This window comes from Aplidium turbinatum, chromosome 5 (genome assembly GCF_918807975.1).
Source record: "Aplidium turbinatum chromosome 5, kaAplTurb1.1, whole genome shotgun sequence".
NCBI classification, from domain to species: domain Eukaryota; kingdom Metazoa; phylum Chordata; class Ascidiacea; order Aplousobranchia; family Polyclinidae; genus Aplidium; species Aplidium turbinatum.
This window is the reverse complement of record NC_137476.1, coordinates 2613226-2636785: the sequence shown is the minus strand read 5'-3', so window position 1 is coordinate 2636785 and position 23560 is coordinate 2613226. Positions and strand designations below refer to the sequence as shown.

General features: G+C 39.6%; 1 protein-coding gene across 4 annotated transcripts; it reads right to left on the bottom strand.

Annotated features, from left to right (window-relative positions):
• Positions 1-46: 46 nt before the first annotated feature.
• Positions 47-22108, bottom strand: LOC145769953 (proton-coupled zinc antiporter SLC30A1-like). Of its 4 annotated transcripts, XM_082581514.1 has the most exons (12): positions 21610-22108; positions 20647-20687; positions 17084-17233; positions 15925-16103; positions 15057-15186; positions 14177-14394; positions 13598-13708; positions 12393-12643; positions 11836-11965; positions 11228-11380; positions 1174-1258; positions 47-913 (listed from the first exon to the last, which is right to left on the bottom strand). In XM_082581514.1, the coding sequence occupies exons 3-12, from the start codon at positions 17172-17174 to the stop codon at positions 864-866; spliced, it is 1398 nt and encodes a 465-aa protein (XP_082437640.1). In that variant the 5' UTR covers positions 17175-17233; positions 20647-20687; positions 21610-22108; the 3' UTR covers positions 47-863. The 4 variants fall into 4 exon arrangements, 3 of the variants coding, with proteins under 3 accessions (XP_082437640.1, XP_082437641.1, XP_082437638.1); XM_082581515.1 differs by lacking the exon at positions 20647-20687; XR_014289116.1 differs by lacking the exons at positions 20647-20687; positions 21610-22108 and adding an exon at positions 9092-9290 and having other exon boundaries at positions 898-913; positions 17084-17313.
• Between the last annotated feature and the right edge of the window lie 1452 nt (positions 22109-23560).

Sequence of the window (23560 nt, the reverse complement as noted above, 5' to 3'; positions counted from 1 at the left end):
TCGTCAGCGTATGCTCAAATTCTATGAATGGAGACAAAGGACCAGATGAACTTCAATTCGCTTTTAATTCCAATTCATACACAGCATGAATTTGTTGTATATCCGGATTTCGAGCATTTAGCTCTCTTCAGTACAACTTTTGAATTGCGAATGAACAACACATCGTTGGGGTTGTGGGTTACAATTTAACCCAAAACTTTACTCCTGCAGTGACATGTCCAAACAGCAAATTAACCGTATTTTACATCGATTCAACATCTGCAGACGTTGATATGCTGTCTGGGTTGAGGAAGAGGGGAAATAATTAATGGAACAAGTGGGATATTGATGAGACCCTCTCAAAAGCACTTTATTCGTACTACAGTCGAAAACAGACATAAACACCGGGAGTCAAATAATGATTTGACGTACGACTTACGAGAATGAACTTTACGAGAATTTATATGCACTCTCTACAAAAGGCTGGGTGCAGTGGTAAAGCCTCGTTAAGGTGATCAACGAAACAATTGTGTATGGAAAGTAAATACGCGCGCAAAAGGAGGGCTAGAAAAGTAAGCAAACTGTAAACTTTTGATGATCTTTGTTGGGCAGGCAATATGAAACGTCATAAGGGAGCCCATTCAAGGGATCGGCCCGTCTGGGTAGAACCAAGGATATTGCCTCCATTTTAACCCTTCAATAGGGCTCATATAACATGGGCAGTGGCGCAAATGAATAAATTATTTCAAACACTTGTGAGGATATAAGTTTGATATTGAACTACGAGATCCGACTGGTGTCACTGAGGTTCTCCATGTCTCTTCGGCTCGTTTGCTCTTCATTAACCCCGGTCACGTGCTGGTTCGCTCACGTCACGGAGGTTATTAAAGTTCATTTTGAACGGCTGGAGTTTCTTCCGTCGACGATGCATAAACTGAAATGAAAAAGTTGGAGACAACATTTTACAAGGTTTATAACGCAGCTTTTTTGAGGAGGATGATGTTCCGAGACCAGGCTTCTTTGAAGAAAAATGGATGATTAAATGATACATGATATGTAAAAAAAAGTGTAAATGTTAAGACAAAGCGACCAGTATGCCTGACTTGTACAAACAGAAGGTGTCACTTCAACACGTTGTGTGTAATGAGCGATATGCACTAAGCCTTGATTGAATATTGAAAGCTAGCAACTTACTGTTGAACGTCACTCCCACATCTTCTTCGTTGATTTCTGTGACTTTGTCGTTAGGTGTCGATAAAGATCCTTTTGAGTTTTTCTTCTGCAAAAAGAACAAAATCTAACCATGAAAATAATGAGCGCAAGGGATCGCTTTTCCTAAACTTAAACTTACAACATCGACGGCAGGTGTAGGCAAATTGTCGAACATTTTATCAAAGCAAACAATTTCACATCGAAAGTAAACATACGTGGATGATAGCTTATAGATGCATGTAGTATTGTAGTTACCATATTGTGTTAACATTATCACGTTTTAGTCAACTTTCGCATTTCCTCTCTTCTACCGTTTCTATACCTCTGTTATGTTTGGTATATGTTGTTTTCGGTGTGGTGTTCAGAAACAAACTGAATACACAACATTTGTTCCATGTAAAACTTTACAACATGTTCATTGCTCATGCACAGCCATGCAGTGAGAAAGCACATGAGAAACAGGGGTGAATGTAGAGCTTTAATAGTTTTCAGCGTTTCATTGCCAAGTAAATTCCTTTGTGTCAAAGCACAAGATAAATTCACCTCAATGTTCAAGAAATGCGTCTTGTCTGCAAACCGTAACAAATTATTTTACAAGATATTCTTTTTTATTGTGCGCATCACATCAACCATGAACAGCAGTTTACGGCCTGCCCGCTCTGCAAACAAGATTTTATCACCTCTTTGCTACTTCTCTGCAACATGACTCAGTGACACCACCCAACGTTAAACTGATGTCATGAGACGTTCAATTTGTGCAGAAACAAGTTGGAATAAACCAAGCTGATCATTGTTGGCTCTTTCTTTGTTTCCACAAAGATAAGAGTTAAACTGACTGGTAAAGCGGTGGTCGAATAAATTTGTGGCAGAATACGGTGCGATACTGATGAGCCCAGCCTCATGGGCGAAACACGTGTCTATCGCTGTCAATTCTTGCTACAAATCGGCTGCCGAGAAACATACTGATCATTCTTATATAGGCGAGTAAGAAGTGACATTGGACCCGGACATTTTTGATAACAACCATTTTTTGGTTGCAGGAGGCTTGTCTGGTAGTCAGACCGACGATTCCAAAATTCGGCAAACATCGGACTTGGGGAACTGCCCCAAAACCGCATTTTAAATTTTCATAGCGCGCCATCTAGCGGTTGTAAATACTTGCTCTAAGTAAAATGCAACTTAGTAAGCATATACAGTTTATACACGTAATTAACACTCACAAAAACATAAGTGTAATAATATTTTTTAAAAAGGTTGTGATCATGGGTGTCGGCAGGGAAGGGGCACTTACCCCCTCCCCCAAGATTATGATTTACATGTAATTTGCTCGAGAGTGCAATTTTCAAAAATTGTATTCGCCTTCCACGCAAACACTTTCTCATCAGGTTTTCAACCAATTCTACTTCAGTTTTTTGATTTCTCTAAATAGTTTTGCGCCGTAAGCGCAACAACTACTTACATCATACGTTAATAGTAATTTTTTTCACAATTTTCGCACCTCACCACTCAAATGTTACTTTAAATTTAGAACTTTTCTTACCTATGTTACAGCTTACAAGATGGATTTGGCTTTAAAAATTGTGCCCTCCCAACCCCCGCTTATCCCCACCCCTGCATTTTTTCTGCCGACGCCCATATTTGTGACGTATTTGGCCATTTATTACAGTTTAATTATTATCACGCTATTATATATTGCCTACGTTAAAGTGTAATTCAATGTAGGCTTTATGACACTTCAACAACATTTGCAACTGAAACAAGTGGTGATACAACGTTGGCAGATCTATAATAATAATATTTATTTGCATCAGACAAAGCTGTCCATATCCAAAACAACGAAATACTACACAAACTGCAAATGCACAAATAACGAACAACAACAACGAAATAACAATGTAAAACAACGAAATAAAATATATATAATAACCAACGTATAATAGAAAGATAAACATCAGCGATTTGAGCAATTAATGCTTATCTGGAGACCATTTAATGTCGTTTATTCAGTACTATTGCTTTGCTTCAACAGAAAAGGCAGCGTACATTTAATATATGCGTTCACTTTCATTTACTAATCATTCATTGCAAAAATATTTTACTTCTAAAACTACCACAGTAACAATTTGAGGTCCCGTTCTAGGGATGCAACTATTTTTATTAAAGTAAATATACTTCTACACTCACAGCTATTGGGTATCTAACACTCTAAAAGTGATGAATTTTCACACTGAGCTTCACAAGCACAGTGAATACTGCAGCCTTTCTTGGAGCAACCACAAGATGTGCATAAACGCTTAGCGCTCCTGCAATTGCACCTAATTTCTTTCAAAAAGGTTTTGGGTGCACATTCATTATCTCTCATTATTAGGACCCGACCAGAAGCTGTTTCCTTGTATCCATAGAAAGTAGGATTCAGCACAGTTTTGAAATGACGCCATGTTGACACTTGATGATGCGCACGAAAGCTGTAAAAGTAGCATGCTCTACTTGTTATAGGCATTCTTTCAACTGATATATATTTTGAGGATACAGCGTAATGGTAGCGCAATAAATTCAAAGTATTCATGGAAAACACTTGCTTATACAGAATTCTTCTCCAATTCTGGAAATGTCTTTTCTTTTAAAGCTTCCTTGTTTCCGAAGGTGGCAGATTTACGTTGCACTTTGTCCAGACCTTTCAAGATTTTAAAAACTTTTACTTTTCCCGTTTCGTAAAAGCAGGATGTTGTATCGCATCCAGAAAACGCGTGGCAAAATAGCAAAGATCGGCACATATTTTCTCCGAGAGCAAGCTGAGCTCGACGAATGGAAATTTTCGAGTTAGACGTTTTCATATAAATACAGTTTCCGCATGGTGCGTGATAAAGCAAAAGGATAAGTACATCAGTATCGTCAGCCATCACAGTTAGCCTGTACTTGACCATAGGTTTCATGTTCTTCCAGAACCTTACGGACCATAGCTGCATCAGCGTCTCTTTCTCCTTTGGCCTTGTCCACAGTAATGCCATTAGCCTACTTCTAAGATTATCCTAGAGTAAGTTTATAAATTGTTACGTTTATTTGATAAAAATGCGGGTTTATTTGCCGGGATGGGTATGTCCAAGCGAATTGCTACGTCGGGACAAGATGTGGTCAGCTTTATACGCTTTTGCTCTGCTCTTTTGGTTGTTTCAATATCACAATTGTCAAAAACAACTCTGATATTGGTATTTTTCCCGCGTAGGCTACAAGATATTGAGTGAACATTTCAAGCAAATTTTTCATATTCCAGGGAAGTCAGTGAATGAAAGCACAGCCATCAAATACAATCGAAATACAAGATAATCGAGAATTAGTGCACAAAATATTCTCATTTTGCAAGATTATGTATTTGAACAATGCAGATGTCTGAGATTTCCGTATACTTCCGTCATCTGAGAAAAGTGATGGTGGAACATTGGCAAGTTCATACGAAAATTTGTCCGGTTCCAGTGACCCTGCAAACAGGTTATAGACAGCAATCGGTGAAAGATTTCGGTGGATGACATGTGTATTGTGTATCTCTTTATCTTCATATTTAAAGGCTTTTCGCATAACGGCAAATGTACTTGCTTGGTCAGATCTTTTTAGCAAAATTTCTTTCAGTTTCTTTCCACATAGTTTGCGAATAATATCGTTACCAATAATTTAAGACGTTATCCACATTTACACGAGTATCAGCAATAATGCCCTGCTGAAACGTTGTAGCCTACACATCTTCCCCATCGTTTTTGGCAAAGATTTCGATGCATACACAGTTTTCCATAAATCATCTAAACCACTTCTTTCCATCAGTTTGCACCCTGCTCCGAGAAAGGACATCAGTTGATGAAAACCACCACGTCATAAGTGAACATTTTTGAAAATACCAAAATTGTCCTGTTTAATTTTGAATGCTCTGAAGTAGAGGGGTTGGTCAAACGTTAGCGATGTACAACGTATGTTCATTTTTCTCGCTTGGTCTTGAACGAATATCATTGTATTGTAAACAACTTCATCTGTTGCGAGATTAAGCGGTATCATAGGATTAAGTGATATTGACGAAACCTGAAACTCACCTTGAACTACATTAGCCATGAGCCCTTGCCATTGTACTGGCTTATAATTGAATATGTTTGAACACAGCCATAGAGTGTCAAGCAATTCATGGTGCGTAAATAACACGGAAGAGACGTTCAGCTGCTTGATTCGTACGTCTTTTCAAGTACGGTACCTGTCTTTGCACCAGTATACGACTTGACTAAATTGCCAAAATTGCCTGATTCCAGTAGTTCAGTTGCACTGACGTGTTGTTTTTCAATAACTAGTGGTCGAGTTGCCATTCTTGGTGTTTGACAATTTATAATGTCCATCACGTGCGTTGTATCATGAGTTCATGACCTGTCAGACTATCTTCGTTAAAATCGAAGATATCTGCTACCCACTGACAGAAAGAGCCGGGATCATCATCATCATAATCCATCGTCGGTTTGTTCCCCACTAGTGGGGGTGGCCGATTGTTTCCGCGCAGCAATTGTTTTAATCCCTTTTCTCCATTTCACCCTGTCCCTTGCATCTTCCTCCTTCAGTCCGACTTTTTTAAATTCATCCTTCACTTGTTGTTTCCACGTTCTTCTTGGACGACCGCGTTTCCTCTTCCCATCCACCTTTAGATCTAGTGCCTTTCTAAGAAAACTTCCTTCCTCCCTCCTTATCACATGTCCATACCATCTTACTCCATTTGCCCTTGCCAGTTGGTCTATGGTCTCTCTCATCTCTAGCATATCCAACAATTCTTCAGTCCTTTTTTCCCTTCTCGTTTTCACCCCACACATTGCTCTCACCATTGACCTTTCCGTTCTTCTCAGGATTGCCAGTTCACTCTCTCTCAATATCCATGTCTCGCTACCATATAGCATTGCAGGCCGCACACAGCTCCGATATACTTTCCCTTTCATCCTTAGTGAGAATTTTCTGCCATACAACATTTCCCCACATTCCCTGAACTTTGCCCAGCCCAATCTTGCCCTTGTTGTCACCGCTGCTTCACATCCACCACTTCCATTTATCCGATCACCCAGATAACAGAAGTCTGTCACTGTTTCGATGCCATGGCAGAACTCATCATCATGGCCTTCCCCTTCATTCCTTCCTTTACTGCATTTCCCACAAACAAAACACTTCGCCAATCTTGTTGCGGCTCTCTTGACATTAGCACATCTTGCATGTACCCACTTTCCACATTCCTTGCATTGCATTGAATTTCTCATCACTCTCTTGCCACATATTCCACAGGGATCTACTTTGCTCTCAACAACTGTTCCTTCTGCTCCACTCACCATCACTTTTGTTTTTTCAAGATTCACCTTCATACCCTTGGTTTCAAATGCTTCTTTCCATTTCTCAAACTTTCTCTCCAGTCCCTCCATACTATTACTTGTCAAGACCAGGTCGTCTGCATACAAAATTTCACTCAATAAGCCCTCCCTCACTCCTTCAGTTACAACGTCAACCACAATAGCAAATATCAGAGGTGACAAAACTGATCCTTGGTGTACACCAACCTTCACAAAAAACTCGTTTGAATAATTTGATCCAACTCTCACTTTTGTTCTTGCATCCTCATACATAGACATCACAGCTCTCACTAATACCTCCGGTATACCTCTTTTCCTCATTGCCCACTCCATCACTTTCCTTGGTACTCTGTCAAATGCCTTTTCTAAGTCGACGAAACACATATATAGTTTTCTCTGCTTCTCTCGGTATTCCTCCTGCATTCTTCTCAATATAAACAGAGCATCCACTGTACCTTTTCCTGGCATGAATCCAAACTGCATATCATTTAATTTCACCAATGTTCTCAACCTCTTTTCTAGTATTCGCTCCACAATTTTCATTCCATGCTCTAGTAGTTTTACACCTCTATATGCACTGCAACTTCTCACATCCCCTTTTCTCTTGAACAATGGAACAAGAGTACTATGCTTCCACTCCTCCGGCATTCCCTCTCCATCTAATACCCTTTGGCTAAGTTGTAGCATTACTTCAATTCCCAACTCTCCACTTGCTTTTATCATCTCTACGCTCACTTCTGATGGACCGGCTGCTTTACGCAGTTTCATTTGCCCCATTGCCTCCACCACTTCATCACAAGTAACCTTTCCCACTGGACCCTCCACCAGATCAACCTCTGTCATATGATCCCATACATTCTCCTTATTCATAACATTTTCCATGTGTTCCTTCCACACTTCTCCTCTGCTTTCCGGGCTGAAATGCAACTTCCCATCTCCACTCCTTATACATCTTCCCCCTACAATATCATTCCCATCCTTTTTCATTTGCTTTATGAGTCTGAATACTTTGTTTTGGCTTTCCCCCATTTTATTAAGTTCCTCCTCAGCACCATTCTTCATAGCTCTTGCAACAACCCTCTTTGCCTTCTTTTTCATACTCTTATACTTCTTTTTATTCTCTTCTGACCCATTTTTGCGCCACTGCTTGTATGCATCTCTTTTCTGTGAAATCGCATGCTTCACCTCTTCATCCCACCACCATGTGTCTCCACGATCCCTCCTCACTTTCTTTTTCCCACATACTTCATCACATGCTGCTAGGACACCTTTCTGAAATGAAGCCCACAAGTCCTGCGCACTCATGTTTACCAGCTCTTTTGCTCTTTTCATAAACTTAATTCTCGTTTCTTTTTCCTCCAGTTTCCACACATTTCTTACAAAAACTCGTTCTTTCTTCACAATTTTCTTCACTTTTTTCATATTTAAGTCTCCTACTACTAGTCTATGCTGCAACTCCCACGGAATTACTTTCACATTCTTCAAGTACTTTCTCTGTTCCTGCCCAACCACAATAAAATCAATTTCCGACTCATGTCCTCCTGAGCTGTAAGTCACCTTCCTTTTCTCTTTCTTTTTAAACCATGTGTTGGCAATACAAAGTTTCCTTTCATCACAAAATTCAAGTAGCATTCTTCCTTCCATGTTTCTCTCCCCAAAACCATACCCTCCATGAATGCCCTCGAACCCATTTGCTTGTTTTCCAACATGTCCATTAAAATCTCCTAATCCAAACACCAACTCTTTTGAACTCCGTAAATCCCATTCCTCTGCCAAAACATCATAAAAACTTTCCTTTTCTAAGTAATCCCTACCACTTTGAGGTGCATATGCACAGATTAGCCTCACTACCTCCTCTTCAAAAGCAAGTACCATTGTCATCACTCTGTCACTCCTTCTTCTAACTTCTATTACTTTCTCACACAATTCCTCTTTTACCAAGAAACCAACACCACCGATTCCTGTGTTATTTCCTGACCACCATAACTTATATCTCCTCTCATTGACACCTAAAAACCGCGCTGACTGTCCCCTCCATCTTACTTCCTCTAGGCAACATATATCCACCCTTCTTTTTCTTAGTTCTTCACATATTTCAGTTCCTTTACCACACAAACTTCCCACATTCCAGCATCCGATTCTAACACCATAATCTTTTTTCAATGTTTTTTTGTTTTCTCGGAACCCAGAGATTCTTCGCACCCCTTGCCCATCTAAGGGCTGCTGGGGACTAGGGGCCATTTTTAGCTTTTGCTGCATTTAAATAATATTTTGGAGCAAAGATTTTCCAGCCGGATGCCCTTCCTGACGCTAACCACAGTTATTGGCGGTGGGCCTAGCCTTTACTTAAAAAAGTATTTCCTGCAAGGCAGCAGGATTTCTAACAAGTTTTAGCCAACCAGTCGAGGTTGTTGCCCATGAGGTGGGACGTGGACCCACTTGTTAGTTTGGTGTGTGATCAAGACCAGTGTTCCCCGAGACCCATGGTGTAACAATCCATGGCGACTGCCCAGGGTTCAAAGGTGCTACTTGTACCTCACACCTACCTCACTGACTTGTAGAATCCATTGTAGAATCCATTGTAGAATCGGGATGACTTGTAGAATCCATTACCTCATCCGTATTATCACCATTCGCTTGGCTTACAGTAGGAGTAGCTGATCGTTTAAACGCTATTACTTGACCATAACTTGCACAAAGACCAAGGGATGGTAGTACATCCAAGCGAATACTCGATCATGTGACCTGATGTATAAAAATACCAATTGACAATAAAAGTCTCGCGACATTGCATCGATGTAAGAATGGCTACCTATGTAACGACCTATTTCTTCAGGTAAGTATTTTTGTGCAGCTTTGGCGATGATGCAATGGATTTAATGACTTGGCTGGTATGATGTTATAGTTGTTATCCAACTCCTTAACTATGCTTTTTCTGAAATCTTTTCTTTGTGAAAGTTCAAGATATAAATCATTACCAAATTTTATGTGTCCGTAATTTTCATGTTTGTCAGATTCGTTGTAACAGACGAAATTACATTTTCCGAAATCCATCTTAGTTAATTAGCATTTTCTAGAATTTTACAACCACTACACTGTGGGATGGCACAACGGGTAAGGCGTTGGCTTTCCAATTATGCAAACCTGGTTCGGCTCCCGGCTTCAGCTGGTTGTTGAAAACATTGCTCATCTCTACCTAAGGTGTAATAAATTGGGTGGGCATAACTGCTGCAGAAAAGGCGGCCGAAAGAAAGGAACTGGCCACCCTACTCTCTTTAGTGCCGAAAGCTTAGTACAATGAGGACCTTATCTTCTCATACCCAACACTTGAATCAAGTATGGAACCACCTTTTTACACTATCATTGGAGCTTAATTTCTGTTACATGAGGCACTCAGCAAACAAAATATGTTATTTTGCGTCGATTCAACGTTGCCAGACGTTGAATCAACGTAAAATAGCAAATTTTGCTGAAGGGTAATTCTAGTCACTATGTTAATCATCCTTGTTTCACTTGAAACTCGGGAATTAGTACGACAGAAAATACATAAATTTTTCTTCCGCTAGATGGCGCGCCAATCAATAATTGCCTCAGTGAAAAAGGCCTTTCCCCATGTCCGAATTTTGCCGAATTTTAGATTTGGGGTGTCAAACAGGTAACCCATCTTTTTATGAAGAAAAATGGTTGTTATCAAAAATGTCCGGGTCCGGCTATTTTTATGTCAATTCTTACTCGCCTAATAGTACCCCAGCAGGAAAACTTTGGTTTGTAAAGCTTCAAAAATTGCTCCAGCACAAAACTAATCACACGATGTTTGAAGTGACAAACAAACCAAAGCAGTTGCTCTAACTTCGAACAAACGCATCGGCCTTGTATGACGTCACGTCTAGGAGTGTCATGCGTCCGGCTATGTTGCGTCACAGGGACAACGAACGGAAACCAACCCTTAAAGTGATGCGTGCCGGGTTAAAGCAACGTTTGTTTATTGTAACAATCTAACGTTAAATCAACCCACTACTGGACATCACCTGGGTTTTTTAGTCTCAATTGTTTTAACGTTCCACATCGCAAAAACAGCACAATGCTGAATAACGCGACCATTGTGATGACACCACAATTCCGCCCAACCAGCTAATTATTTTGACATAGGTTCAAAGTCAGCAGACGTTGAATCAATGTACAGAATTAAATGGTTTGGCTGATTGAGACGAACACTTAGTTTGGCCTTGAATTGGGGTCACACAGAAACAGCCTTTCGCTTTGTCTCTGATGTGTATGGCTGAACGAAGGGAAACTTAATATTCGCATCAGCGAGGCAGAGAAATACTTGGAGACTTCAACATCAACTACGTTTTCATTTCAAGTAGTTGGAGATTCAAAAAGAAGCAAATGCTCAATTGAACGCAGTGGCTCAAGAGGCTACAAATCAATGCTATTTCAAGAACGGCTTCTGGCTATATAAAGGAAATACAGTGCTACAAAATTATTTCGACAACTTCAGAAAATTGGAAAAAGTATTCATCCAGTAATCGAATTCTGTGGATTGCATTGGCACCTTGGCTTAATGCACCTAATGTTTTTATATGTTTGCTTTTCATGTCAGCTATTTTTGCAGCCACTGATGCTGTCTCCAGACGTGAAATCAATGTAAAAAACAAGTGCTTTGCTAACTGGTCACATACCTTGGATTGATCAGGTGTTATCTCGCAGCAGACCTTCGTCTTACAATTGTCGGACACACATGACATGGAGCAGTGGCGGGCTGGAGCCTCAGAGACGAACTCCGGTTGGACGGTCAAGGAGTGAATGTCCTCCTCATGAAGTTTCTCCTTCATCTGGTTGTGCAATAATAACGATGTAGAAGAAGCTAACACAATTGGGTGTTCATCACAATTCCTTTGTAGAAGTGGCAGGAGTGTTTATCTGATGGCTTGGAAAGTAAAAGTATACAGGTAATAAAGTGGGCATTCAGAATCATTTGCTTGAGAAACTATGCGCAGAGGACAAACTGACGTCTCATCGTCGAGTTTATGTTCGAAGTTAATACGTCGCAATCGGAGTATTGGCTTATTGGCCAACGTTCTGTTGGTTAGTGGCCTCACATCTAGACACCAACCTCGGTTGGTTGATTGGGGGAGCACTGGTACGATATTCAACTGCCAGGGCACTCGGTGACATAAAGATGGATACGAAGATAGGCTTGCGCGTCTCTCCTTTCGCTTAATCTAAGTCCTCAACCACCGGGTGTAAGCTTGAACTGGAATTAAAAGATGCGGCCCCTGACACTCACCTCCCTGGCTACCCTCAGATAGGTTTGTGAGTCAGCGCATTGCAAGTGGACTGTGGCTACATACTTGTCACCAGCCAGTTGCCATATATGGAAGTCGTGCAGCTCTTGTACGCCCTTTATCGTCTCCAACCTGAGAGAAAAAACGGTACATCTTTATTTTAATTACCTTAAAATAACTAACAACCACCTCAACCTAACAGTTTTGTGCAACCTCCAGCTATGAAAGCATCGATGGACAAAATTTTTGAAGCATGAGGCATATGCAACAAACCAAAAGTATAATTATTGTACCAACATCTCTAAACAATATTATAGACTATGAGGAGCACAAATTAAAAACTGCGTAGCCGAGTGATGAGCCTTCTGGTACGGCATTTGAAAGGGCGTCAGTTCGACGCAGTTCAAGACATGTATCTGTGTCTTTGGTAGGATACTTAAAGCCATGTCTGAAGGTGGACACAAAGATTGGCTTCCTTGCTTTCCCGTTCACTTAATTCAAATCTTCAACGTCCAGGCGTAAGCCTGGATACGACAAAACAAAAACAGCACAAACTCACTTCTGCTTGATGGAATGCAACTTGATCTTCTTAGGAACGGTTTGAAGAAGGATTAGACTGGACTTCTTGAAGAGAGGAACTGTGGTTGTGATCATGATGCCGACGAGGAGGATACTCATCACCGGATCCATGTAGAGGATCCAGTGGTTGTGGCTCATGCTCTCCTCCGTCGTTGTGGGAGAGAGGGTGGCGTTACTTCCGTTCACCGCCTTATTGGTGCAAGGAGTGCTCCCGGACGTGGGGATTCTGTGCTGTAGTCAGACAAGAAAACTTTATATTTACGATACAAAAATTTTAATTATTTCAACTAAGCCGATCAGTATTTGAACAGACGGGGCGGAATACAGAAATGAGCCGAAACAAAGCGAACCAACATAAACCAAGTTTCAGAATAGCATTTGCATTGAAAAGCTGTATTGTTCTTTCAATAATAGTTGATAAATTGTTAAGCTTTAAGCTTGTGGAAATGTTACAAAACGTGCGATCTCTCAAATAAAGATTGACTACAGGGGATAACCACGTCTGTTAGAACTTGCTGCTAGTAAAGGTCAGAAAGGCAACGTCTGTATCATGTGGGACAAAAGTGTGCAAGCAGTGGCAGCTTGAAATGCTTCAATTGCTTCTTATGCGATAACAGATATGGAATGAGATGCTTGATGCAAGTTTCTTTCGGCGGGAGAGTGAATAATAACACGCCAGGTCGTTGTATCAACACACGATTGTGCATCACAAAGAAAGTATACAATTTTGTCAGAGGCAAAAGTTCAGTGAAGCGAATTTATTGTGAAAAACGTCTGTATTTTGAAGACTAGTACGTCACACACCTCACTAACACTGATGAGGTGACGCCTTCAAATAAACCCAATTTATAAAAACTATACAGAACTTTCAGTCGGACACGCTATGAAGTGAAGAAATTTTCCATATTTGTTCATATTGCAGTAAGTATTTAGAATTCTCGCTACCTTCAAATGCTGTCAACGATCAGTTCTTCAAATACTTAGAATCTGGGATAATTTGTCCACTATTATGTGCTAACGTATTATTTGGTTCATTGTTGATTTAAAGTAGTGATATACTGTATCAACGTTAGCATTTAAATCGTTTATAGCCAGCTTTTGGTCATTGCTATGATTCGGTACTGAAAGTGTAGAAAGACTTCGCAGAGTATGAAACCTCCGGAAGATCCCCTGATGCCAACTCACCGGAACGAGGAGGATTACGGTGGCGCTTATCATGACGATGACTGATCCTAGGGCGTCTCCTAGGACGTGGAGGAAGACCGCCCTCATGTTCATCTGCTCGGCCGCCGCCACCTGGTGGTCAACATAACAATGTGATCGTTACCATAGCAAATGCATCATAGCCTAGCCTAGTTGTGAGAGCCCTGGTTCGACATTCGAAAGGGCGCCGGTTCGAGACCGCTCAAGAGCATGCGGCTGTGTCTTTGGCAGGACTCTTCAAGGCATGCCTGAAGGTGGACACGAAGATTGGCTTCCTTGCCTTCCCGGCTACTTTAACCACTGGGCGTAAACCTTCCCGGCTACTTCAACCACTGGGCGTAAACCCGGATACGACGATTACAGCAACAACAAGGCAATGGAATAGAAGATTCACTAAACTTATTTCTCAATCAACCACCAGCACACTGAGAGAGTATGTTGTTGTTTTGCAGCATTTGTTGAATTGTTTTTTTTTGCTCCAAACAGAAAACTGATGATCACACATAAAGTCAAACGTATTTGTCATTAAATTTAAAAACAATTTCTTGCATCATTACGAACCTTCTTTCTCTTCTGTGGTTCCCCACTCTCCACGTTGGCTTGGTTCTTAGCGTGAGTTCCGTTTGCTCCGGGCTGGGTCACCACTTCGGGATTCTTATGTAACGTCTTTCGTGAGTGATCATGGCCGTGACTTCCTGAATCATGATGATCGTGATCGTGACCACCGTGAGCGTGACTACCAAACATCACGAGGCCGATGATGTTGATGAGGAGACCACCTGGAGGAAAGAAAACATTACTGACGACTTGTGAGAATGGGAGGACAAATGTTTCTTGCACCGGAGCAATACGCATCTTCAGTCCATGCAAAATTGCCAATTATCACAGACACAGTCATGAGGACTACTTGGTTGGAGGTGCACGCAGGAAAGATCAAGTACAACACGTCATTCCAAGGTACCCAGCCCTAACGGCCACAGTTGGGTTATTTCACTCGTTATGAGGAATAAATGAACCAACCAATTTAATAAACTCCAATGTTGAAAACTAAATATTTTTTTATTTTTTAACCATTAACAAGAATTTAACCATAAAAATAAACACACAAATTCGGCGCCAACAAAAACAAAATGTGGCGAAATCAAGTTCAAATTAATTTGTATTAATGAATTGTAGAGCAATGAAAACCTAGTAGATTACTATGAAATATGGCTGTCTCGGTCAGTCAGAACAGCAGACGAAAGTTGTGGTTTGGCATGTGGTGAAAGCAACGCTGCAGACACTGATCGTTGCACAACCGTGATTACTCAAATAGTGACCTCATTCCTTATCGAATTCTCATCAAGTCACAAAATTTAACTCATTAAATGTGGAAGAAAATATTTAACGAAAAGCAGATGCCAGTTCATTAATAATGCAAAGACATTTATGACGCACATACCTCCGCCCACGGCCAACACCAACTCCGGCTGCGACACTAAATGGGGATCATAAAACTTTTCAATCGCTTCCATGAGAATAGAGATACAAAGTGCAAGTAGAAATGTGGCGTTGATCAAGGCACCGACAACCTAGCGACAACAAATCGGAACTTTAAAGGTCACACGGTTAAGTTTGTCAAGTTAATCAAGTAGTGAAAAAAATGAAAACATTTGATGATGTAAATTAACCATAGAGAAATTAACTGATCATCGTAAACGGGAATTTTTAGTGCTTGAAGTTTGAACTGGTGCATAACAAAAACGTGGCTAATTGGTCGAAGTAATCGTGGCATAATAGATGTTTCTGCCATAGAACAAACATCGCACATTGTCAGTGCTTACGCGATAAACTCTATCGCTCCCACGAGCAGTGGAGCACGCATGTGAAGAGGTGGGTGAGCAACATGGAAATCAGATAAATATGCCATAAATGTAAAAAGCCCTTCAGAGAATCAAACCAAGATTAAAAGACACAAGTATCGGTGCTCGGGCGAGCTGCACTTGGTAATATTGCCGATTAGCTCAATCAAGACATTACTATTCCTATTACTGTATAACATTATATCATCATCCAAATTCCAAACCATATATACAAAAGCAAGATGAAAACAGTAAGACATATAAACAAGCAAAGGTGAGGCTAGAAGCCGATTTTTGTGTCGAAATTCAACACAGCACAAGTTTTCAATCACTTCAATACAATTTTAAAAAATTCAACTTGACAATTGCGTTATTACACGATTCCAGAGGTCAACTCATGCTCCTCTATAATGCAGTGATGTCAGTATTATTTATTTAAAATGACGCCATGCTAGCTTTGTTGCTCACTTCAAACCGGACCCAGCCGAATGTATTGAAGTATTCTTGCTTGAAAGGCCACGGCGTGATGGACTCATGGGCTTTCCTCTTGCTCATTCTCACAGCGGTCAAAGCAACTACCAATGAAAGCGCATCGGAGAGCATGTGGAAGGAATCGGCCACCAAAGTCAAGCTGTTGGTGATGTGACCTGAATGAAACTGAAGCATTAGATAGAGCTCAAGCCTTTCCATTGGATTGAATGCTTGTTTTTATGTCTGATTGGCACACGTGAAAGCGATTAAGGTGTACTTATTTGCCCCGATATCTCAGTTGGTTAGCGCAAGATCAGGCGGCACCGTCTTTGTTCAGCTATGACTCTCGAGGTGTGCGCTTGGAGCAACGCGCGTTAAGGACTACCATCCATTCAGGGGCATCTAATGGATGGAATAATTCCCCGACAACAACACTTCCACAATCGGAAACTTCACTCGGTCTATCTAGGTTACCGGGCATGCTTCAATGATTCAAAGCCTCTACAAGTATGTGAAACTGCCAGGCTTAAGCTTTCAACGAAGCTTTCCCAGTCCGAGGACAAAGATTGAATCAATCCCTTTATATTTATACCACCATGGTCATGTACAGCGCTCAGGAGAATAGTTTGCACTGTGGATGTGGCACTATAAAAATGCTGTATTATAAGTGTTGTTATTAATATTTCAAATAATGTCTACTCTAGATCAGCACTTTTGAACCTTTTCATGGCTCAACACATGAAATTGAACCTTTTCATGGCTCAAGTGGGAGCTAGAGGAATTGAAATATGCTAAAGGAAACAATGTGGTTCAGTTCAACTTTATTTTAGTAGCACATAGAAAGCTAACATACGTCAATAAGAACAATAAATGAGAAACAATAAGGTCTGAATAAAATTTTGTTGACGACATGGCCAGGTGGTGAGAATGTCTGTGTGACACTCAAAAGAATGAGAGTTCAATGCCACACCAGAGCATGTAGCTGTGTCTCAGCAGGACACTTAATTAATGGCATGCCAATATAATGAGAACAGCTGACTGGAAGACTAGATCTACCTTTGCTTTTTGTTGTGTTGCATCAGCAATTGTAAGTATGCTGTTGCAGTGAGTGTGAAAAAAAAGAACGTGATTATCATGACATTGCAGCAATACTTACCAACAATAATTTCAGCTAGGAAATAAATTCCAATCAGGGCAAGCATAGATGCAAGCCGAGATGACTTTGTTTGAATCAGCTTCGAACACATTCCACCCAGCTCTTCTTCATTTTGATTGATTAATGTGTCAACTTCTTTGCAATTTTCATCTGATGATGTTGTGGATGATGCCACCATTTTCAATAAATTAATGAAAATATATTTGAAACACTTATGTAAACGAAACCTAGTTTCTAAAAATGAGCTAATTGTCAGTCAGTTTATATTATAATGAATGTGCACATTCTTTCTAAAAACATATTTCTATTAACAATTCAGTAGCAGACTTGCAGTAAGCTGAAACTAAGACACAACCAATCAATGATTTACTTGTCAGAAACTGAAAATGTTTAAAATATGCAAGAACAGTAGGCTATATATCATATATTTGCTCGCTTACCTATGTAAAAACATAAATAAACTGGAGAGCTTACTAGCTTACCTATGTAAAAACATAAATAAACTACAATATAATTGGAATTGTTGCAGAAAAAAAACTTGAGTGTAATTTTGAGAGAAAAAACATTTTAAATGGATTAAAAACAAGAGCAGAAAAAATATTTGTACAAACACTGAAAATAAAATCACACTTTATAAAATTAATACGATACACATGTATTTGGTACGGTAACAAATAAGGTAAAGACAGTTTTTGTACAGTGAAAAATTGTTTTAGGTACACTATTGGCAGTGGCGCCGGCAGAGGGGGGACAGGCGGGGCAGCTGCCCCCCCAATGTTTTGGGCATCATCTTTTTAATTTTTTTTATATTAATTCATATTGTTATTATTTTTATAATATTTTAATATTTGGATCCCAACCTAAACTCAACTCAAGTTGTAAGGGGGGGGGGGGGGGTAAAAGCTTACTCTTTTATCTTAAACTTGCTCTTCTTGCTGCTATTATTATTGCAATTTTGTGATTTTATTCACGTACTTCGCCTGCTGCCTGTCACGTAACAATTGTTACCGACTGTTCATCAGATTGGCTCTTGCTTGGTTCTTGAGTGGTGGCAGTACATACAGCAGTGGATCAATGGGATCATTCAATGTTTCAAGGATATATATAATGTAGATTTAACAAAACGAAGTCTACTAAAGTAATACAGTATAAGAAACCAGTGGTTTGATGACTATCTCTGGCTGGAGTATTCAGAAGCTAAGGATGCCACATTTTGCTTTCCCTGTCGAGTTTTCAACAGCTTGGTAGATAAGAGTTAAACTGACTGGTAAAGCGGTGGTCGAATAAATTTGTGGCAGAATACGGTGCGATACTGATGAGCCCAGCCTCATGGGCAAAACACGTGTCTATCGCTGTCAATTCTTGCTACAAATCGGCTGCCGAGAAACATATTGTTGATTGGATGGTCTGAATGGCTAGCGTGGAAGCTACACCGTTATGGTTGGCGAATCGCAGCTGCTCGCTGTACTAGTGAGTGCTCAGCCTTGTGCTGATAGCCGGGAAGAACGCCCCTTTCTTCACAATGTTATAGTCCTGTTAATATTAGTTAAAGTTTATTCTATTAAACTGCAATTACGCTCCACCGGTGTTAAAGGATTTTTTATTCTTAATGTTTTTTTATCCTATCCACGAAGATTTCATGCGCAATATAATGACGATAAAGTTTAAAACACAAAATGAGCGAACAATTATATTATATAGGCTGCGTATTAAGATGCACAAAATGCAGTATAACGAAATAATGCAACTGAAGTTGCTATCTGCAAACAGCTATCAGCTATCTGCTAGTGCTATCTGCAAATCGAACTTCCACATTTCGGAAGCTTGGAACCGTGAATGGAGAGAAGTTGCGAGACCAACCCAATTCACAGTCTTTCCCAATAGCACCCCACCTGGAGCAGAACTACCCCGGAAGGAATGGGTGAAGCTCAATCGCATGCGGACTGGAGTGGGCCGTTTCAGTAGCAACATGTTCCAGTGGGGCCTCGCCGATTCACCATCTTGTGCGTGTGGCTCAGATTTTCAAACTGCACACCACATTATCTATCAATGTCCTGTATGCTGTATAGGCTACCTACCACAAGATAGACATGTGGACCTAACAACGCTCGATGAATACACAATCCATTGGCTGCTGCGCCTGGATGTAACAACGTGATCTGTGGCGGCCTCAAACGCAAGAAGAAGAACTGAAGTCAACATGTTCCTACGTTTATTGGACGTGAAATTCTTTTCTCATTCTTTTATTTCTAAGGATATTGCGTTGCTTATTGCCTTTAAATTGGAAGACTTGCGTCCCCGCGAGCAAGATTGTGCATTTTTTTACATCGATTCAACGCCCTACAACGTTGAATCGATGTAAAAAATCAGCAAAATGGTTTTTCAATGTGGAAAAAAGATAGGCTACGCAGAATTTCGCTAGCCATGGCAGTTGCAAGTCCCATACGAAATCAAACTGTAATTTACTTGGAATCTTATTTTTTTCAACAGATCAGACATTTCAAAAATGTGGGACTTTTGATACGCTATATTGCAGTGTAGACAATTGCAGTAGAAAACAAAAGAAATTAAATAATATATCACTGTCTTGCACCAGTGGCGTAGCCAAGGGAGGGGGTTTGGGGGTTTCAACCTTTCAAATTAAATTTACGGATGTTAATACATTGTTTGCAAGAAAAGCTTTAGCCTATGATGTAATATCACGTCAAACTGTGCAAGGATGCAAACCATCTGTAACTGCTGAGATCGCTTGTTCGATCTAAATTAACGTCTAAACAGCTATTCGTTATACAAAACTTGAATATATCAGAAATAAAGTAACTTCATTGTCTCAAAGCTTTTTGTTTTACACTCATCAAGATGTATGACGTCTATGACGTTACATTTTCTAAACTTTGGGTTAACTTTAAAGCATAAAAGTTAGTGACTTACTGGAATAAGATCGCTTTTTGGATCAACCAAGGAGAAAATTGATAAATAATAAAACTGTAGCCTAACAATCTCGCAAAGAAAACGCAATCAACCTATGTCTCTTAAAACAAAGTTTGCCTAATTTTAAACGAAACTGCATTAAAAGAGCGAGTTTTGCCAATACCAAACATTCAAATATCTCAGCCTAGAATTAGCAACAAGAAAACATAGAGACTTAGCTTTATTGCCAAAAAATGCCGAAGAAAACATGATCTTATCCTTTTGCTATGCCACCGGACAGCACCATTTTACAGGAATATTCATACCCACAATTTTGTTGAAAATGCTCTCAGAATGCACCAAACTGAAAGTAATTTTTCAAAATTTTTTGAGGGAGGCCCCCCGCCGCTAAGTGTCGCTTTCGGCGAACACGCCATCGGGCTTTGCCCGCCGGCTGTCAACACTCCCACTTTTAAAATTTCTGACTACACTACTGTCTTGCACTGTCAATATTTTGCCCCCCCATTGTTGAAGGTCTGGCGGCGCCACTGACTATTGGTTATTAATTATGAATAACAAAGTGCAACATTTTTATAAACATAAATTTATGCATACTCTTCAGTACTGTAGCCTATTTTTAAAGCAAAAAATACCTTTTTGAGCGCTTCCTTGAGTAGGCTACTGTATGTACAGTCTAAAAAACATAATATTACAAACTTTTATTTTAGACCAGTATAGCCAAAAATGCGGCATGTGGAAAAAACTTCAGCAGCACCATCTGGTTCATCTCCATTACAATTTCAAAAGTCGGAATGGCCCGTTTTGGTGAGTCCGATCCCTATTTGATGATTTTTTCAATTTTTTTTTTTAAATTATTGAGTACCGTAGCCTAATTATCATTGTCGTTTTGGTGTTAGGGGTTAGAGGTTAGGATTTCACCGAATTGAACTCACCGAATAGTAGCAGACCCTTCAAAAGTAGCCAAATTCAAGAAAAAAAATAAAATAAAAGTAATGCAGCTTGAGAAGATGTATGAATAGCAAAACATGGCTCATTACAAACAGCAACATTATCAATATCAATAGTCTGCATTTACAAGGTGAATTAAACTGTTAAATAAAAGAGTTGATTAGCCTATGCAAAGTGGCTATATTTACGGTATGATACTAGTTGCAATCAAAAAACATTGTTTTGTAGGTATTGCAAGTGTTAGAATTTTGCTTTTTGTCAGAACTTCAACATTTTTTAAATTAGAATTTTTGTCTTCATCGCTTTAAAGTTTTCTCAAGTTAGCGCGAAATTCCTTAGCCTATCTGGTAACACTAGTGTGGTAAATATAGCTATGTCTTTGTTTATGGGCTTCATGCACATAAACCGAACCATATTTGTAAGCACTGCAGATTATGTATGCCCAGTTCAGAAATATTTACACAAGCATGCATAAAATACATAAATCAAAATACATCCACTGCCTGACTGAATAGGCCTACAACCTTTATTTCATAAATCTAGCTTTGTTTATCTAACAAAATTAAGTCATCACAAGTAGAGCTTGGCCCTGTCCAAACTCTTTATCCTACAACTAGCAAATTTTAAGTGCTTTATTTTGTGCACACCTTGTGGAACTTGATAAGAAACTATCGATATTACACTTGCTGCATAGTTTGTTATCTCATCGCATATCTACAGTGTCCATATAAAGTACACCTGAGCCTGCTTAGAAGTAAGATTCCACTAACAAATATTGTCCACAAAAGTGCATATTTCTGCTAAACTAGCGCAGAAGAGCTTGTTGCACCAGGTTTCTATAGAATGAGACGTTAAGTTCATACGTAAATTTTCAAAGTTGAATTCCTATCTTGTCAAAAAGTATTCTACCAACCTTCAGCCCTACGTTGCATACTGCATTGACAGAAATTTCTTCTTTTTTTTGTTATAAACTAATTGTGATTATGATGTCATTATCGATTCGTCAGCTTCCCTAAGATAAGGGAGAAATAGATGGGAAAACTATGAGCCATGGATTATCAGGAACTCAACGAAAGTTACTGTAGCCTACTGCCAAAATCGAACATGGAATTTTTTGCACTAAGTACTTAGTCCCGAGACTTTTTGCATTCCGTCGCTCACAAGAATGCCAGAAAGGCTTGAAATCAACAAAGCAACAAACTGAAGCTGCGGAAAACTGTATTGCTAAGAGGAAGAACGTCTGCGCACGGTACCACATTGTTACGTAACAAAGTTCAAAGAAGCGAAACAAAAAGGTGGCCGAGCGCAAAACTGAAGAGAGGTTCGTTTGTAAAAATAAACCAACAATCTAAACTCTTTAGTTGGACCATTGCGGGTTAATAAAGCGGCATGTGCACACATCAGCTCAACGCCACACACAAAATTTGTGACTAAGCAAAACATTTTGTAGCAACTTTTATTCCTAATCTCAACAACCGATGGACATTTGAAGTCACTGCGCCAACACAAAGGTGCTATTGTGCTAAAAAATAAAGTGCTTGTTGGAAGAAACGGCGGACTTGGGAAATTTTTAACTTATTTGCTTCAAACAAACATGTAAAACAATATAAGAATGGAATTCGAGAAAAATTCCCCTTCTAAAACGCCATGTTGAAAAATGTGAAACTAGCCTACTCCATTGCAAGCAGCACGTTTATGGAACAAACCGGTACAAATATTTTGGACTTTCCAAAAATGAACCCAGCGGTTTGTAAGAAAGATTCAGTTTCCCAACAGCCGGCAAAGCTTCCGAGTCTTTATGGAGGCTTAAAAATTCCCATGTGAGGAATGAAAAATATCCAACTTAAAAGAGGTTAATCAATAGCTTAATGTTTCATATTCATCAGTTAGAGCCCAGGTTTCGAACCTGGGGTTCGCGGAGAAGCGAGCCCATTGGTGGTCCGTGAAATAGTGTAAGCTGGTCCGCGAGTGTGTTGGTATCGGGCCGGCTGCATGTGGGTTATTTTTGATTTTGATTATTTGCGCAACGAAGGAAGAGAATAATAAAAACAAAAATGAATCGTAATATCATCATAATCGCTTTTTGTTGTGTTTTATTTCTTCGTATTTGATTTATTTTCAAAACTAAAGCGCAATGGGCATAGCCTACTTTTCTGAGATATCTTTTGAAAAATCAAATATTTTGTGCTAAATAGTGAATAGGCAACTCGTTTAGCTTCAAATAATAGTAACCAAATCCACACAGAAGTGAAACACGTTGCATTTTAAAACAACATAGAGACCAAATACAGTGAATAAATATCTTGAAAAACTGGAAACGGCAAACAGAGTGAATTTCATGATTTTTTTTCAAAATATGTTTTCAGCTGGTATGCACCCAATACCTTGCACGCATGAAGCCTATGTCACAGATGATGCGCTTTTCCGCGTTGTTATGAAATCATTTCTAAAAATAAAGTTGGTTTAGGAATTGTCCTTTTAAAACTCAATTATCTTGTTTAGAACAGGTTTCATTTGGTAGTTTTGATTTATCTGTCGCAAATTATTCTTTGCTCAATTACTCTCAATTATTTGTTCTTGAACTTTCAGCAAGAGCCG

Bases quoted from the DNA above. Each gene is read 5' to 3' on its own strand.
- LOC145769953 (XM_082581512.1), bottom strand. From the start codon at position 17,261: ATGGTGGCATCATCCACAACATCATCAGATGAAAATTGCAAAGAAGTT. The intron at 12,644-13,597 runs GTGAGTTGGCAT...GTCTGACTACAG, and splicing joins CCGTAATCCTCCTCGTTCCG to CACAGAATCCCCACGTCCGG. The intron at 1,259-11,227 runs GTATGTGACCAG...TTCTTTTTGCAG, and splicing joins TAACACCTGATCAATCCAAG to AAGAAAAACTCAAAAGGATC.